The sequence below is a fragment of the Drosophila subobscura genome, chromosome U (assembly GCF_008121235.1).
Source record: "Drosophila subobscura isolate 14011-0131.10 chromosome U, UCBerk_Dsub_1.0, whole genome shotgun sequence".
NCBI classification, from domain to species: domain Eukaryota; kingdom Metazoa; phylum Arthropoda; class Insecta; order Diptera; family Drosophilidae; genus Drosophila; species Drosophila subobscura.
Window position 1 is genome coordinate 16,294,249 of NC_048534.1, and position 15,491 is coordinate 16,309,739.

General features: G+C 42.7%; 4 protein-coding genes across 4 annotated transcripts; 3 read left to right on the forward strand and 1 right to left on the reverse strand.

Annotated features, from left to right (window-relative positions):
* Positions 1–5,023: 5,023 nt before the first annotated feature.
* LOC117900781 lies at positions 5,024–6,085 on the forward strand. Its single transcript, XM_034811262.1, has 2 exons — positions 5,024–5,458; positions 5,523–6,085. The coding sequence occupies exons 1-2, from the start codon at positions 5,131–5,133 to the stop codon at positions 5,882–5,884; spliced, it is 690 nt and encodes a 229-aa protein (XP_034667153.1). The 5' UTR covers positions 5,024–5,130; the 3' UTR covers positions 5,885–6,085.
* A 4,640-nt stretch (positions 6,086–10,725) lies between these two features.
* On the forward strand, positions 10,726–12,183 carry LOC117900647 (histone acetyltransferase Tip60-like). The gene is made up of 4 exons (XM_034811079.1): positions 10,726–10,779; positions 10,837–10,963; positions 11,020–11,845; positions 11,915–12,183. The coding sequence occupies exons 1-4, from the start codon at positions 10,741–10,743 to the stop codon at positions 12,129–12,131; spliced, it is 1,209 nt and encodes a 402-aa protein (XP_034666970.1). The 5' UTR covers positions 10,726–10,740; the 3' UTR covers positions 12,132–12,183.
* Positions 12,184–12,438: 255 nt separating this feature from the next.
* On the forward strand, positions 12,439–13,195 carry LOC117900792 (transcription initiation factor TFIID subunit 7-like). Its single transcript, XM_034811272.1, has 2 exons — positions 12,439–12,590; positions 12,662–13,195. Exons 1-2 carry the CDS (start codon positions 12,501–12,503, stop codon positions 13,145–13,147), a joined length of 576 nt encoding a protein of 191 aa, XP_034667163.1. The 5' UTR covers positions 12,439–12,500; the 3' UTR covers positions 13,148–13,195.
* Positions 13,196–13,280: 85 nt separating this feature from the next.
* On the reverse strand, positions 13,281–13,839 carry LOC117900440 (40S ribosomal protein S14a-like). The gene has a single exon (XM_034810810.1). The coding sequence runs from the start codon at positions 13,802–13,804 to the stop codon at positions 13,349–13,351; it is 456 nt and encodes a 151-aa protein (XP_034666701.1). The 5' UTR covers positions 13,805–13,839; the 3' UTR covers positions 13,281–13,348.
* Between the last annotated feature and the right edge of the window lie 1,652 nt (positions 13,840–15,491).

Genomic DNA, 15,491 nt, shown 5'->3' on the forward strand with positions numbered 1-15,491 from the left:
GTCTGTGCGGCACATTATTTTAACATTTTATGCTGGCACAACGAAAATCTGACAGTTGACTAGCGCAAAAAATATGCTCACATATAGTACATATATATGTATGTATGTATGTATGCATAGAGAGTGGGCGCTGACTGGGAAAAATGAAGCCGGAAACGAGCACGAAAAGTGTTAAAGGAATCCTGAAACGAGCTCGAAAAGTGTTACAAGAAACCCAACGACGAGTGCAGATGGAAGGAATTCCTTTTGTGCCAGAGCGTTGATATTCAATCAGCAGCACTCATATATTCATCATCATCATCATCAACAGCAGCAGCATAAGCAGCAGCACTCATATCATCATCATCACCAACCAACTCTCCTGCCTGCCTGCCCCATCTCTGGGCGCACATTCCACATTCCACCTAGGCCATCATACATGATTGACAAACCAGATCACGTAGTGAATCAGTGATGAATGTTTTTATGCTTATTGTTGAGTTCACTGAGCGAAATGAGTTGTTTGTCTGTCCGTGGGCTCACGTATGTGCCAATGTGTGGGCATTAGCCAGCAGAGCGCGTGGCACTTGTACTAGTCGTAGTGGCAGTGGGAGTGGGCAGGACACGTGTTGGCCCTGATCTTTGTTCCAACAAAAGGAGTACAAATACAACAATTTGGATGCATTAATTCGTATAGTTTTTAGAATCAACTCGAGCTGGGTACGAATATTAAATCAAAGAGCATTTCTAAATGTATTTAAATTTGGAAATCGATTTTGTGGCAATTTCTGTAGCATAAAAACATGAACATTCAATGAGATACTTGGTAAAAACATTTAGTTTGCCTCTACACCCGTATTATGCAATGAAATTGTTTTATACGATGACACAAATAAAGCGAATAATTTTAAAAACTAAACAAACATTCGAGAAAGCCATTGGAGACCCTTTTTCAAATGCTTTTTAAGGCTAGAACTGATGTCATTATTGTAGGAATTATCCCCTGTCACCTTTAGGCCACCTCTAATATAAGTACGTTTGTCTGCGTTAAAATATGCTCGATCTAGTAGTGTTGCCGCACACACACCTAAGTTTCATTTAAAAAAATGCATCCTGTTTTCGATAAACCGCAAACAGCATAAAAATATGACTAATTTAAATTGTTTTTCAGCAAGGCTCAAGGGCTTCAAAGTAACCGAGAAACAGATACAAAAACTAAAAACCGCAGCCAGGGTTGCCAGCCACAACTGCGGCTGCTGTCTGTTGGCTGCTGTCTGTTGGCTGTTGCATTGGCAATTGAAATTATTAACATTCATAACATTCATGAATGACAGTCATCGTCATCGCTGGGGCGAGCAATCGATGTGGTTTTCAAAAGGGTTCGAGTTCGGATGGATGTGTATAATAAATTAGGTTGATTGCTGCGGGTATTCGAGGCTCCCTTCATTTGCCCTTCCCCACTCCCCTCTGTGCAGTTGCCTGTGATTACTTTTGGCAATACTTTTCCCCTCCACAAAGCAAAATGTGAAACTATTTGTGTGGTGTGCAGGCACTCGAATTTCTCAGAAAGGGAATCAACTCTTTCGGAATTTGATTACCAGTTTTCGTCCTTTGGCCCGTCATCAATTATTCGGTTGAGGGGGCCGCCAGTGGCAAGTGTCACGGGGAAGCCCTGAGGCAATCTGAGGAGAAGGAGAGCAACAATTGCAATAATTAGCGAATGATTTAAAACCGTCAGTAATCATCATTACCGTTGTCGGCGTCGTGTCGTTGTCGTTGTCGTCTCGTTCTCATCTCCTCCTTTCCTCAGTCGATTTCTGGTTATGTGCCTGGTCCTGCTGCTGTTATTACGTCTGCTCCTGGTCTATTCGGTGCTGCCATCATTAACAAAGGCAGAAGGGACCAAACACCAGGCCGAAACACTGGCCCAACCAGGCCCCATCCGAACCACTGGCCGGACCAACAAGACCGCAGGCATTTTCATTTCAGCTCGTGAAAATTTCAAGTGAAAATTTCGCCTGCGCCCAGCGCTAATGACGATAAATTGCGTCGCCATCGTCGCGCGGACAACTATAAATAAGTTACGCTTGGCTCCAGCACGGGTTCGACTCGACTCCTGACCCCATTTCATGGTGCATCGTGCCCCATCAATGTTAGGTGGCAGGCCAAAAAATGCTGCGCATTGCGCTTCTATTCCGCCACTGAATGTAATTTCGATTTATCAAATTTTAGAGCGAAGGGGTTACTCGAATGCAGTCAGATTAGGTCAAACTCTATGTAATCTATAGAGCGGAAGAGTGTTTTTACTTCTGGAAATGGTAACGTGCATGTGCAATTTTTACAAATTAGATGTTTATTTTCATCTCTTTCTTTGTCTCAATTAGATACGATTGTGACCTATTAGAAAGCGGCACCATCTAGAGCACTCTTCGGGACAAATACATCACTAGAAAAGAGACGTGCAGAAGAGAAGTATCGGAGGACAAGCGGGAACTTTATTTAGTTATACTCAATCAGGGGACACAAACAACACTTGAGTTGTTGGCCAGTTTCAGTTTCAGTTGTACTGTTGGCCATGGCAATGGCACAGTAAATAAATGAAACGAAGTCTTCGCACTCTGAATGGAAGTTGTCCCACTAGCACTCGTAGACCCTGCCCCATTCGTCTATTCGTAGTCGTAGTCCTAGTCCTAGTCCGAGTCAGTCACCCACTTGGTCAGTCACTTGTGCTGCACATTCAAGTGTCACTGATTTGAGGATAAGCACTTCACAGGCAACTTGATAGCCCTCTTTTCTCACTCTCTCTCTGGATTCCAGCAATGAGCCCACTCCGGGGACGGATTGAATTGGATTTGCTTGGGATTCAGGCTGGGGTTTGGGTCGGTTGGTTGGTTGGTGGTCAGTCAGCCGTAGATGGGAAAATATCACAGCAGTACGACGCTTTCATTCGAGTGCCACTCGTGCAAAACGAACTAATTTGAATATATAAAATCAACGGCAACAGAGGGCAAGGGGACAGGCAGGCAAGCAGGCAGACACCCTCGCCCAGACTGACAGGCAGATGGACCAACAGACAGACTTGCCAGACAGACTAGCCCGATGGCAGAGAGCAGAAACCCCAACCGAATGACTGAATGAATGACTGAAAATGACTGGCAAAGTGAAATTGATGAAAACAAAAGCCGTCATTATGCTGTAGCCATCTTTTTGTGCCGCTTTAATTGACATTCCCTTAGCCGTTCGGAAAACAGTTGACAACCCTGGAAAAGGGGTTTGCATTTGATTGAATGGAAGAAATAAATAAATCTCATTTGAGAAGGCCAGAGTCGCTGGCAAATTATGAATTTGATTAACTTTTGTGGATGATCTTTCAAGCTCTCCTTCTGAAAGTCTTTCAAACATTCAACATTAAATTTACACTTTAAATGAACATTATTTCTACCCCTTTTTTTATATACCCCTTTTCTTTGATCCTTTTTTAATACATTTGTGCACATTTTCCCCATAATTTCAATTAAAATATCCCACGATCTCCAGTTAAGCCAGCAGACACACACTTTTTATATGCTGCTAGAGAGCTGCTACCCACAAAATGGCCATTCAAGGGCTGGGCTGGCCAATAAATTAGCGCAAGTAATTTGTGCAATTAACTAAAAACAGTGAAAACCGCTATTAGTTCTCGATTCTATGCGCAAATGCAATCCATTGGCCATAAATTAAGCAAATGGCTAACGACTGACTAAGTCGCGTGGGGCAACCTTTCTCTCTGTGGAGTGTGGGGGCGTGGCAGAGTCAGCTAATTTATGTTTTAACACACTCGCACATGCAAATTAGCGCACACATTTATGGAATAAATTCAACAAGAGAGAGTGCTTTGTATGTGAGAGTGTTGCGACGCTGAGATACTTGCTAATCAGGCGCGGCATTTGAGGATTTAGATATCCCTGGATAAAGGGTATAATTCCACACTCCAATCTTTTCATTTATTTTGACAGAAAGAATTGGGGATTGTATTATCAAATCAAAAACAACTTGAAACTTCCTTCTAGCTGTTACAAACTTATCCAAGACCACAATATACCCACGTTTTCTGTAAGTTTACATGGTACAATAAATTCATATATTTAACAGCGGCACGGAGGTACGAGGGTTCCCATAATGAGCTCAAGTTTGGTCTGAGGTCTGGGGCTGTGGTTCTTTGCGGTTCGGCGGCGACTGGCAACAACTGTTGACAAAATGAAATCAATAAATTTTGAGCGCAAATCAATTAAAATCCACTGAGAATATATCCGAAAGTACTGCGACTCTTGTGTATTCTACCCCAAAATGAAAATATTTGCCAATTTGCGGCTTTCACAAAATTAAATTTGCCCCACAAAAACGCCCACAACACACACACACACAGCGTGAGGATTTTCAGGGGTATATATACGAACGAGTATTCTAATTTATTTATACGGCTTATTAAAATTGTTGTAAGTTGTAGTATTTAATTAAAATTGTTGTCAAATTTGATTTGTGAAATGTCGCCCGCCCAGTGCAGCACTGAGGCAAAAGTGACAGTTCAACCAACAATTTATAAATCAAATTAAATGAATATTCTGTAAATATGCATATAGAAATTCCACTGCCAGGCAATTCCTACAAGTAGAATAAACAGAATATTTGCATATGAGATGCAAGTTTTTGTCTCTCCAAATTGAACATGAAATTTGATTAATGAAGTAAGCTGGCTATAATGGCTTTCTATAAAGGTAAATTAACCTTTAAATATTTTTTAATTGGAGCCTCTGATTGGTTTTAGACTTTGCCAACTGACCAGCCACAAAAATAGGGATTTTGCTTTTTAGATATTGCTGCCAGGGAGCTGTGTCTCAAGTAGTGCTGAAAGAATAGTAGACCTGTCCAGAGACGGCTTACAACACTAATTTGTGACATCTTTTTTGGCATGCTATCTCCCTCTTCTCTGAAAACATCATACGGAATACTAAAATTTAGTTTTTCTCAGCATAAAATTCAGACATCGACAATCCATAGCACAAAGTAGGCCCAGAGATTAGACTCGATCGTAGGTGAAAGACTTTAATCTTAAAAGTAAAATCAGAATCGCAACTCGGAGAACAAAAATATTTTCATTGTAATATTTAAAAGATGTCCAGTGATAGCAATAACGAAATCAAACGCGTGGAAGGCGGGGAAGTTCCCGGAGGAGGATTTCTATCGACAGTCGGGGAAATTCGTTCCGCTGGAGACAATCGCCCTTGGGAAACATTCGATGAGAAGACCGGGGCAGCCGACGAGGCTCCCTGTTGCAGTAGCACTTTGCTTGGACTTGGGGCACCAACTCCAAGTCGCGCTGAGCCAGCACTAGCTGCCCCAGAAGACAATCGCACACGCCAGGCCAAACGGCTCAATCCGTTTGCTGCAGAATTTGTGCCGGGCGTCGCAAATCACATAATTGCTGAGAAAATACAAGAATGTAAGTTTTAAGCCTCATCTAAATTAAACAGTAAAATAATTAAAATTATTCTATTGATCTGCAGTTTCCTGCTATTCGCCATGGAGCATTATTGGCGGTCCGCAGAACATATCGTGTGGACCTCGATACGATGGCATTTGGCGTGAGAGCAGCTTACAACAGCAGCTACCTTTTCAGATCCAGGTTCAGGATCAGATACAAGATACAGAGCCGATGCAACCAACACAAATCGAAAATGTTGAGGTTTCTCGAGACAAAGTGAAGCCATCGATGACACAGCGCCTACATGGGGATACGAAGCAGAAACAGGAACAGGAACAAGGGGACGATGCGGAGGAAGTACAGGAACCCCCTAAGGCAGCTAAAGGTATTCGGCGTTTCATCAAGATCCCTGCTGGGCTCAAACGACGCTGCAGCATTATGTAAACTACCTTACACAAAAAGCGCCTAAAAACTGAGATTATACGGGAAGTTGGGAAGCAACAGGAGGCGAATAGAGCAAGAACACTTTGAGGCTGACAATATTACAATTACACAATCAGATACTACATATGTAATCTTACACTTAACAAAAAAATGTTAGCCCACTTCCAAAGTTAAATCCGATTAAACCTCAATCAAAGCTGCTCAACTGAAGAATTTAAATCAATTAAGTGCTGCAATTAAAGCGCCTTTCAACAGCTGCCATTGAGAGAGCCCTCGTGCCAAATGCTATCAGCGAGTGCATTTAAGAGAGCTCTCGTGCAGAAAGGAAGCCTCTAGGTATGACATAATTTATATTCGACATTTTAGCGCCTTAAACGGGCTTGTTTTACTTTCCCTGGAGACGCGAAGAAGGCGCCTGCCCATGTCTTGCGTTGCCCTGCTGCTGCCTTCAGCTACTTTGTCCTGACTTTCTAATGATGTTGAATATGCATGGAAAACTTTTGCCTTACGCAAAATTGTCTTGCAGGAAAAGAAAACTTGATTCACCTGTCTATGGGTTGCATGGACAACTTGCAACACGCACCAGCCGCGCAGCAGGCATCCTTTCCCCACGCACAACCCCTTTTGTATGTTAAGCAAAGTGGCGTCAACTTTCTATTTTTCGCCTTGATTATTTTACTTTTCAATGCGCGGTAATTTACAGATTAAAAGGGTATGCAGTAGTCGTGTGTACGTTGGTGACAGGTGATGCCGCTTGTAATGTTCCCAATTTCTGTTCTTCTGCTGTGGCCTGCTTAAATAAAAGACACTCGAGGTATCCTCCCTGAGGTATCCTCTAGTCGCATGATCGATCACAGCATTACTTGAAGCGCACAAGGTGGGGGAGCGAGGGCCAGTGTGTGGCATAATGAGAAAACTTTCATGTCTCATTTAGAGAGGGCTGACAGCAATGTCGGCCAAAAGGGTTGACTTCCACAAGACAATGGACGTGGTGTGTCCTCTACTGGCCTGTCCTGAATATGCTGATCTGCCCGGAATGTCCTGATCCGTTCTATTATATTTGGATTCCAATTTCTCATGCGCATCTGCCCATGACTTTTGAATGATTATAATGGCCAACAGGAGGAGCATCTGCAGCAGCAGAAATTGTTGGCGGAAACAATTACAAGTTGTATGCAAAAGCGCCAATGGAGGGCGAAATTTTCACGCCGCTCAATGTCAGGCCAGGACATGTGGCAGGCACCACCTGCGCCACACACTCATACCCAATCCTTGGCCGACAAAAAGGATTGGCAATTTTGTGCCAATTTTCTCCGCCTTCTGTTTGTTTATGAAACAAGTCACGTAAACGTTGTTGTGTGTCCTCGTGGAAACCCCGTTCCCATGCCGCCTCTATATCTCTGCCGGGGGCGTTGAACCGGGGAACTCACACTCAGACATCTGGCTAAATGGGCGTGCCATCACCTTGTTGTGTGCCGGGTCCTTGGTCTTTGCAACCTGCTCCCTGCTCTGCCCGGCGATTGTCATTGGCATCGAGAATTTAGCAATTGGCAAACGTCACGAAAGCAGCACCAAAAAACAAAAACTTTCACGATCTTTCGCACCCTTCCCTTTGGCCGCCTCCTGGTTGTTGATTTGCTAAAGTTTCTCTCTTGCTTTTCCTATTTCCATTTGTTTTTTGTTGCCTGTTTGTTTTGTGCCCTGTTTATTGTATAAAATTTATGCTCGTATATTGTGCAATTGAAAAAGTTTGTCATATTTCACTGATTTTCCGCTTGTTCCGTCAGCATTACAGTGCGTTCCATCGCTGTAGGGACAGCTGAAGTAGATCAGGATTATGGTTGTCTTACCATTCAACAGCATTTAAAGCGCCAGCATTATTCAAAATTCTTTAAGCAGCTCCAAGAAATCATTTTGGTTTGCAACCATCTCTTCACTTTTGAAGCGCACTGTACGGTGGTTAGCTCTTCACCGATGTAGAACAGGCCGCAACCAGAATGTTGAAATAAGGGGAAACCAGAGCCGTTGGCAGAAACCATTATTTATGCATCGATTTCAAATCACTAAAAACAAAAAAAAAACGAAAAAAAAGGGGAAAGTTTCGAATACACAATAACAAAACGGAAGAAGGCAAATAAATAGACAACAGCGTCGAAAATGGGCAAACAATGCCTTCAACAAATATACATACACGTACATACATATGTATTTACATAAATGTTAGGATAAATTTCATGAAATTTAAGTCACGATATGGCACTCAGTTCAATGACCAACAAAAAGTTTGTCTTTTCCAAAAAAAAAGGCTAATATTTATTAATAAGGACAGAATATAGAAAAACTAAGTTTATCCTCGTCACTGTTAGTATTTAAAGTATTTTCCTCTTTGAAGCGGTAATTTCGCTTGCGTGATTTTTCCGAAGGCTTTTCATAAAAATTGATTTCTTACACTCCCAATTCTTCATCCGTCTCTTTTTCTGATTGGTTTTTCCCTCTTTGTTGACGGGTGACTTTGTATCCTTTGTTATTAAAAACAATCGTCCCCCCGCCGCTCATCAGCTTGTGCGTAAAAATCTCTTAGCATTTCCAATAACTGAACGGTTGCTGTTTTGCTCTGCTATGCTAATTTTTTACGATCAATGAGTATGGGATTTAGATATGGATCAATAAAACAAAAGAGAGACTGAAAGTATTTCCGTATTGTCGCTCTGCAGATAATCTCCAGTGTAACAACCAATAATAATTGCTTATTTTAATGCCCCAAATCGATCAGAAACAGTCGGTTTGGTTCCTTGAGGAAAAAAAGTTCGACTTTTGTCGAATAGTGTAATCTTTCTTCACATGCCTTTCTTCTCTTCCCCCCCTCACAAATACCAGTTCGCCAACGATCACAATGTGCTGGAACCAAACGTTAGCATTGCCCTCCTCACTTCTCATACAGCATTGACAAGTACCGTTCGCTCCGTTTTCGTGTCTTCTTTCTCTGACCATTCGGTCGCTTTCAGCTCCTTCTGCTCCCTCTCCCCACACAAACCATTCGAAAATGCATGGCTAAGGGGAAGCGAAAGAGACAGGGGGAGTTGGCAGCACTTTTAGTTAAATTGAGCAACAAACACATTTGGCAGTAAAAATGATTCCACTTCCCGTTGTAGCCGCCACCCACCCCAGCGCTAGAAATCTTTTCGAACTTCTTTCCTCTTGTCCCCTGTCTCTCTCACACTCCCACACGACGAGCAATCCTTTCCATCGAAACGACTACTCTCCGCTTTCCCTTGCCCACTCCACCAACAACTCATTCAAAACGACGGCAGTGGAGGCGCACAGAATTGGCGGTATGTTTTAAACAAGGTTAGGTATTCGCGCCTTTCGAGGTGCATATTATTTAATCAATCTCTCGTACGTTTTTGTACGAAGCTAAGGCGCAAGAGTGCTTAGACGCTATTTGTTCAATATTTGTGGTCGACTCTAATCTCTGGGAGTGCGTCACATTGTATTGATATACCTTGCAAGACTCCTCACTCACTCGCTTTCTCACTCACTCTACCTTGGACTGCACAGTCCCTTCCAAAAAAATGCCCGCCGCAATGCGCTTGGGAAGAGTTGTGCACATTCCAACAGATTTATTTCACTCGAAATAGTTTCATTTTTGTTGCGTTATTGTTATTGTTGTTTGTTGTTGCAATTGTTGTACACTTGATGTTTTTGTTTCTATTATTGTAAGGGTTATTGTTTGCCAGGAGTGACTGTACAAAGTTTTTCTATTATTTTCAAATTTAACTTTGCCATTTGTTTGATTTTCATGGCTGTTCATGTGTGTGTGGCTCTGAAGGGGGAGGCCCCTTTTGTAGGGGAATATAAATGGGTTTGACGCATACAAGTTTTTAGTATTTACCAAGTTTTTCCTTTTTGTTGTGCGTGGCGTTGCTCCCTGTCTGTTTTCCAATGTATCACAACAGCCGTCCAAAATGCAGACTTCCAATGGACACGCCAATTCACTTACATATGCAAATTCTGGTAAAGAGGTACATACAAGGTATGTACATAAATGTATCTGTCCACTGATCTACTACTGATAATGCGAAATAAAATTTATAACCCAAAAAAAAGCACATGGAAACTTTTTTCGGTTGGCATACTTATTTATGTATGTATGTACATATGTGTGTACATATTGTACATATGTATGTATGTACGCATAGGCAGGCTATCACAACAGTTGGAGAAGGGAATAAACTACACGTTTAAACAATTTAATCAAAACTTGATACTTGACGATCCGATGTTAGCAAATTTAAAAGAACTAACAAGCGATTAACGATGCTTAAACTTGCTCCGAATTAAAAATGAAATGTGCATTAAAAGCGCAAATTTACCAAACCACATGTGATGACTGTGTTACCGTACACCAAAATCGATCGAAGTCAGCAATATTGCCACTTAGTTAAGTTAAGGTATACAGTTAAACCAGAGGAGCCATTAAAGTAAGTTTGGCTTTTAATCAATGGTTTTAATAGTTGGACTAATAAGACTGTAAAAACTATGCAAATTAGTTTATGCTTGTTTCTTATCGATATATATCGCATAGAGTCGGCAGGTAGTTCTCCACAAATAGAAATAAATTTATTACAAAGCTGTTGTCAGAGGAATGAATATTAATTTTGAAAAGGTGTTTTAAGCCAATCTCCATTTCACAGTACATAACGTGGGTATTAAGCAGATTTCTATCGATATACGTCAGGCTACTTTCGACTGCGGCCATACGGCAGCCCTGCAGATCCACGTTGGCGAACAAAAAAAATCAGTTCTCAAAGTTGACCCATATTTGGCCGCGCAAGTAAATAATTGAAATAAGCAGGATGAGTAATAAACCAACTTTCTTTTTCTGTAAATCCGCGGTAAGTGGAGATATCGCTAGATACTTTCCATATAAATATTCTCTTCTGGATCCTCAGGCGCAGTTGGAAGAAGGCTGCACTCTGTCTGTGCGTATGGAAGCGACAGGAATGTGGAAGCCGGCAGACATTTTGAGCATAAAAACAGAGGGAGGCAAGCGTCAGTACTATGTGCACTTCTTGCACTGTAAGTATGTAGGATGAAATGTCCAAATGAATTAATTTACAGTAAATGGCTCGCAGTTGACAAGCGTCTGGATGACTGGGTCGTGGAAGAGGATCTCAACTTGTCTTCTGTGAGATTTCCTCGCAATTGTTCTACGGCAAAGCGAAAGTTGGCCGATGAGGATCTCCCCGTCGCCAATGAGACGATGACTAGGTCACAGCAATCCCAACTGCCGCAGAAGTCGGTAGATGAAATCAATGCCATCAAGAATGTTCAGTGGATTGAGCTGGGAAAGCATCGCATCAAACCCTGGTACTTCTCACCATATCCCCAGGAAATGTGCGCCCAGCCGTGCATCTACTTGTGCGAGTGGTGCCTGAAGTACGTGATGAATGCCACATGCCTGGCTCGCCATTTGGTTAAGTGCAATCTTCGCCATCCCCCTGGCGAGGAAATCTACCGCAAGGATACCATATCCTTCTTCGAGATCGACGGACGCCGGAGCAGGACCTACGCACAGAATCTCTGCCTGCTAAGCAAGCTTTTCCTGGACGAAAAGACTCTTTATCACGACACGGATCCCTTCCTGTTCTACATAATGACTGTGTTCGACTCGCGCGGCTTTCATATTGTGGGATATTTCTCTAAGGAGAAGATTAGCGACGAGAACAACTTGGCGTGTGTTTTGACTCTGCCTCCGTACCAGCGGCTGGGCTATGGCCGCCTGCTCATCGAGCTCAGCTACGTGTTGTCAAAGTGTGAGAGGAAGACGGGCTCGCCGGAGAAGCCGCTCTCGGACCTGGGACTCTTGTCTTATCGCTCCTTCTGGTCCCAGGCCATACTTGACGTACTTATCAATCAGAAATACCACGATTCGGAAAATAAGATTACCATTTCTATAAAGTATACGGCTAAAGAACATAACATTGACTTTACATCTACTAATTTTACTAATTTTTTTACCCTTAACAGTGACATCTCTGAGAAAACTTCCATCAACATAGACGATGTGATCTTCACGCTGAAGGAATTGGAACTTATCATGTACTATAAGAGCCGACACATTGTCTGCGTCAAAAGCGATGTAGTTAAGAATCATCTGAAAAACAAGTCAAAGCCCCAACTTCGCATTGATGCCAGTTGCCTGCACTGGGTGCCCAAGGAATGGAACAGTTCAAAAAAGCACTAGATATTAAACAAAACGTATTAATAAGCTGAAGTAAAACTCTGCCTACTTCTGATTTTCCCACTGTAAACCAAAGCAAAGTTCCTATTGAATCGACATTCCAGTAATAAATAAACCAAATAAACTTAATTTAAGAAGTTGGCGAGGGCACGCAAGGCCCACGCAAGGGTTACAGAGTCTTTGTTGTTCTTGTTGGTTGGTTAGTTCATTTTAGTTCATAGTTGGAGGTTCATCAAAGTGTTCCTGGTTCGGAACCAGTCGTTCATAAGCGAGAAGTGTCAAGACGAGTGACTTGTCACAAATTCGTAGGTTGTCAAAAAGTTTTAGCAACTGGCAAAAAATACTATTCAGCAACACAATTAATTAACAAAAATGGATTCAATAAACGATCAAGACATCTCAGGCGAGCGGAGCAACGAGGAAATTGAGTTAGAGGGTCAGTTCATAATGCGAGTTCCAGAGGTAAGCAGATTGATTTGGTGGATGTGTGTTGCCGCAAGTCCGTTTCTATATTCCATACTTTCGCAATGCAGGATCGTGCCGAGACCATACACAAGGCCATCCGCGATGGAAATGTACACAAGAAACTGAGCATTGCAATGAACACGGACCTGCGCCACGGCGAGGTTTGGCTGGAAGGCTCTAAGCTCCACACGAAGCTCGTCGACCTGCCCTCCACCGTGGAGAGCTATAAGACGTCGGACAAGAAGAAATTTTACAAGACAGCAGACATTTGCCAGATGCTCATATGCACCGAGCAGCCACAGGAACAGGAATGCAAATCATCAGATTCAGACGAGGAGACAGCCAATAAACTGCGCAAAAGCTACTTGTACCCTCATGGTGTTACTCGTCCCCTAAAGAACATGCGCAAGCGTCGATTCCGCAAGAAAATGCTGAAGACTCCGGAAATGCCTGCGGCCGATGTCGCGCAGCAGTTGAAGTATCTGCTAACCACGGACAGCCTGGCTGAAAGCTACAAATACGAGCTCGTCGACGAGTCCGACGACATTCAGTAGTCTGCCAGGAGACTACTCACTATTGATATTAGCAATAGCTATTACATTTAGCATGTTTTGTGCACAAACCTCACAGAGGAAAACGGAGAAGTGTAATTTGTTTACCAAATTATAGAATTATAGAACTATAATGGACTTTCCAGTTTATTTATTCATGGTGAACTTATGTATGTGCAGCGCAGATAAAACATTGAAATGCGCTTACAGACGGCGACCACGACGACCGCCTTTCCTGCGGGTGCCATCAGAGGGGTTTGGAGTGAAGTCCTCGATGCGACCAATCTTCGTTACCGAACGGGCCAGGGCACGCAGAGCAGACTGGGCACCAGGTCCGGGTGTCTTGTTCTTGTTGCCGCCAGTAGCACGCAGATTAATTTTTGGGGCGGTGATGCCAAGTGTCTTGCACTTCTCGGCGACATCCTGAGCAGCTAGCATAGCAGCGTAGGGCGATGCCTCGTCGCGATCAGCCTTAACTTTCATGCCGCCTGTGACGCGGACAACGGTTTCGCGCCCGGACAAGTCGGAGACGTGGACAAATGTGTCGTTGAAGCTCGAAAAGATGTGGGCCACGCCAAAGACCTCCTCGCCGTCGCAAACCTGCGGTCCCAGGTGGACCAGCTCATCTTCCTTCTGGGCCTTCAATTTGCTGGGAGCCATTCTGTAGTCTCTTGAGTCGGATACGAGTAGTTCACAGGGTTTTATTTTTAAATGTTTTGTAAAAGCTCAGTGTTGAGTAGGAGAATTTTTCTTCGTCGATTATTCTACGTTCCTTCTGCTCAACATTTGAGCAACAGCTAGCCGCATGAATTTCAATTGGAAAATAAGTGTATTTAATTAAATTAAATTTAAATAATGGAACAAATCAGAGTATTTCTGTAGAATAGATTCTGCATTCACAAAGTTTCGATAATACATCCAACAAAATACCCTTAATGATATTTTCGAACAAAAAATATCACCTAAAAATATATTATACAAAATGTGTATCGATATATGTACACTCACCATCGGAAAGAAACGACAGAACAATACATTTACCTGCGGAAAATACAAAAATCAATAGTGGTACACCCAAATTAATATCTGGAAGAATAAAGAAATCTGGAAATATGCATCGCAAGGCGCTTCTACCGGAAGTAAGTATCCATGCGTATGTATGTATGTATATTTAGCTGAATTATCTTATGAATTTGCACCTTTTAAGGAACTTTGTTGTAGAACAAGAACTAGAGCAATATGTGTATACTGATGAAAAAGAAAGCAATGCTTGTGGAATTTATCTAGATCTATTTCCAAGAACGCTTTATCCTGATCAGGGAATTAGTTTGTTGCAAGTTCATTATTCATAGGTTCATCTGGTTCCTCATAAGCTTCTGTCTACACGAGCTTTCTCATGATCAATCAGAAATTCACATATGTAGGTATGCATGTTACTGCATTTCTAGAGAATCTTGTAATAGTTATGTACGTATGGTCATCCATGCGCAGTTCCTTTCCATCCTGCTTTTCGTTTTCCATTCCCGTTTCCATTTAGCTTTCTGGCTTCCTCTCGCCACCCACCGCACTGCTGAAACACTCTACATCTTCCCCCAGTGCACCTTTCTGCTCCTCTAAACAAACACACCTAGACAAGGTGGCCAAATTACTGCCGGTTGGCTGTTGTAGTTGTCGTTGCTGTTGGTGTCAGTGTTGCCACCTTGTCGGCGAAAAGCAAGAAAAAATTGTGAGCGAACGAAAGAGAAAGAACAGTAGTACTGCTGCAAATGTTGCATTTGCATGCATGGCCAGTCCGGTGTCCTCCTGACCCCCCGGCTCAACCATTTTATCCACGTTCCGGCCACCTTGTTCAAGCCAGCCGTCGCACAGTGGGTCGTTTTCTCGTAAGAGTGTTATTTATTCCAAAGTTGTTTTTGCCATACAAAATGTATGTAATGTATGTAAATTGTTTTATTTGTATATTTTAAATAAGTTATTTTAGCAGCAATTGATATCAAATCTTGAATCTATTGCATCATCTTTTTCTAACTCGTTCAATCCCTTCCTTTTGCAGACCACTGTGCGTTGGCCAGTTCGAAGCACACACACACAGATGCACACACTGATACGTCGCTGCTATTTAGACAAGTGACATATGGCACACAGAGCGAGAAAGAGAAGGAATGAGAGAGGTGAGACAGAGCAGTGCGAGAGTGCGAGAGAGGAAGACACGCACACACACACGTGGCAGCTTCATGCAACATGCAAAATGGTGTGTCAAAAAGGAAAGCCGCGTCGGTTTCTGTTTGCCCCACCTACGCCCACCCATCCATCCGTTCTTCACTCTCCGACTGTTCGGCTGCAGCAA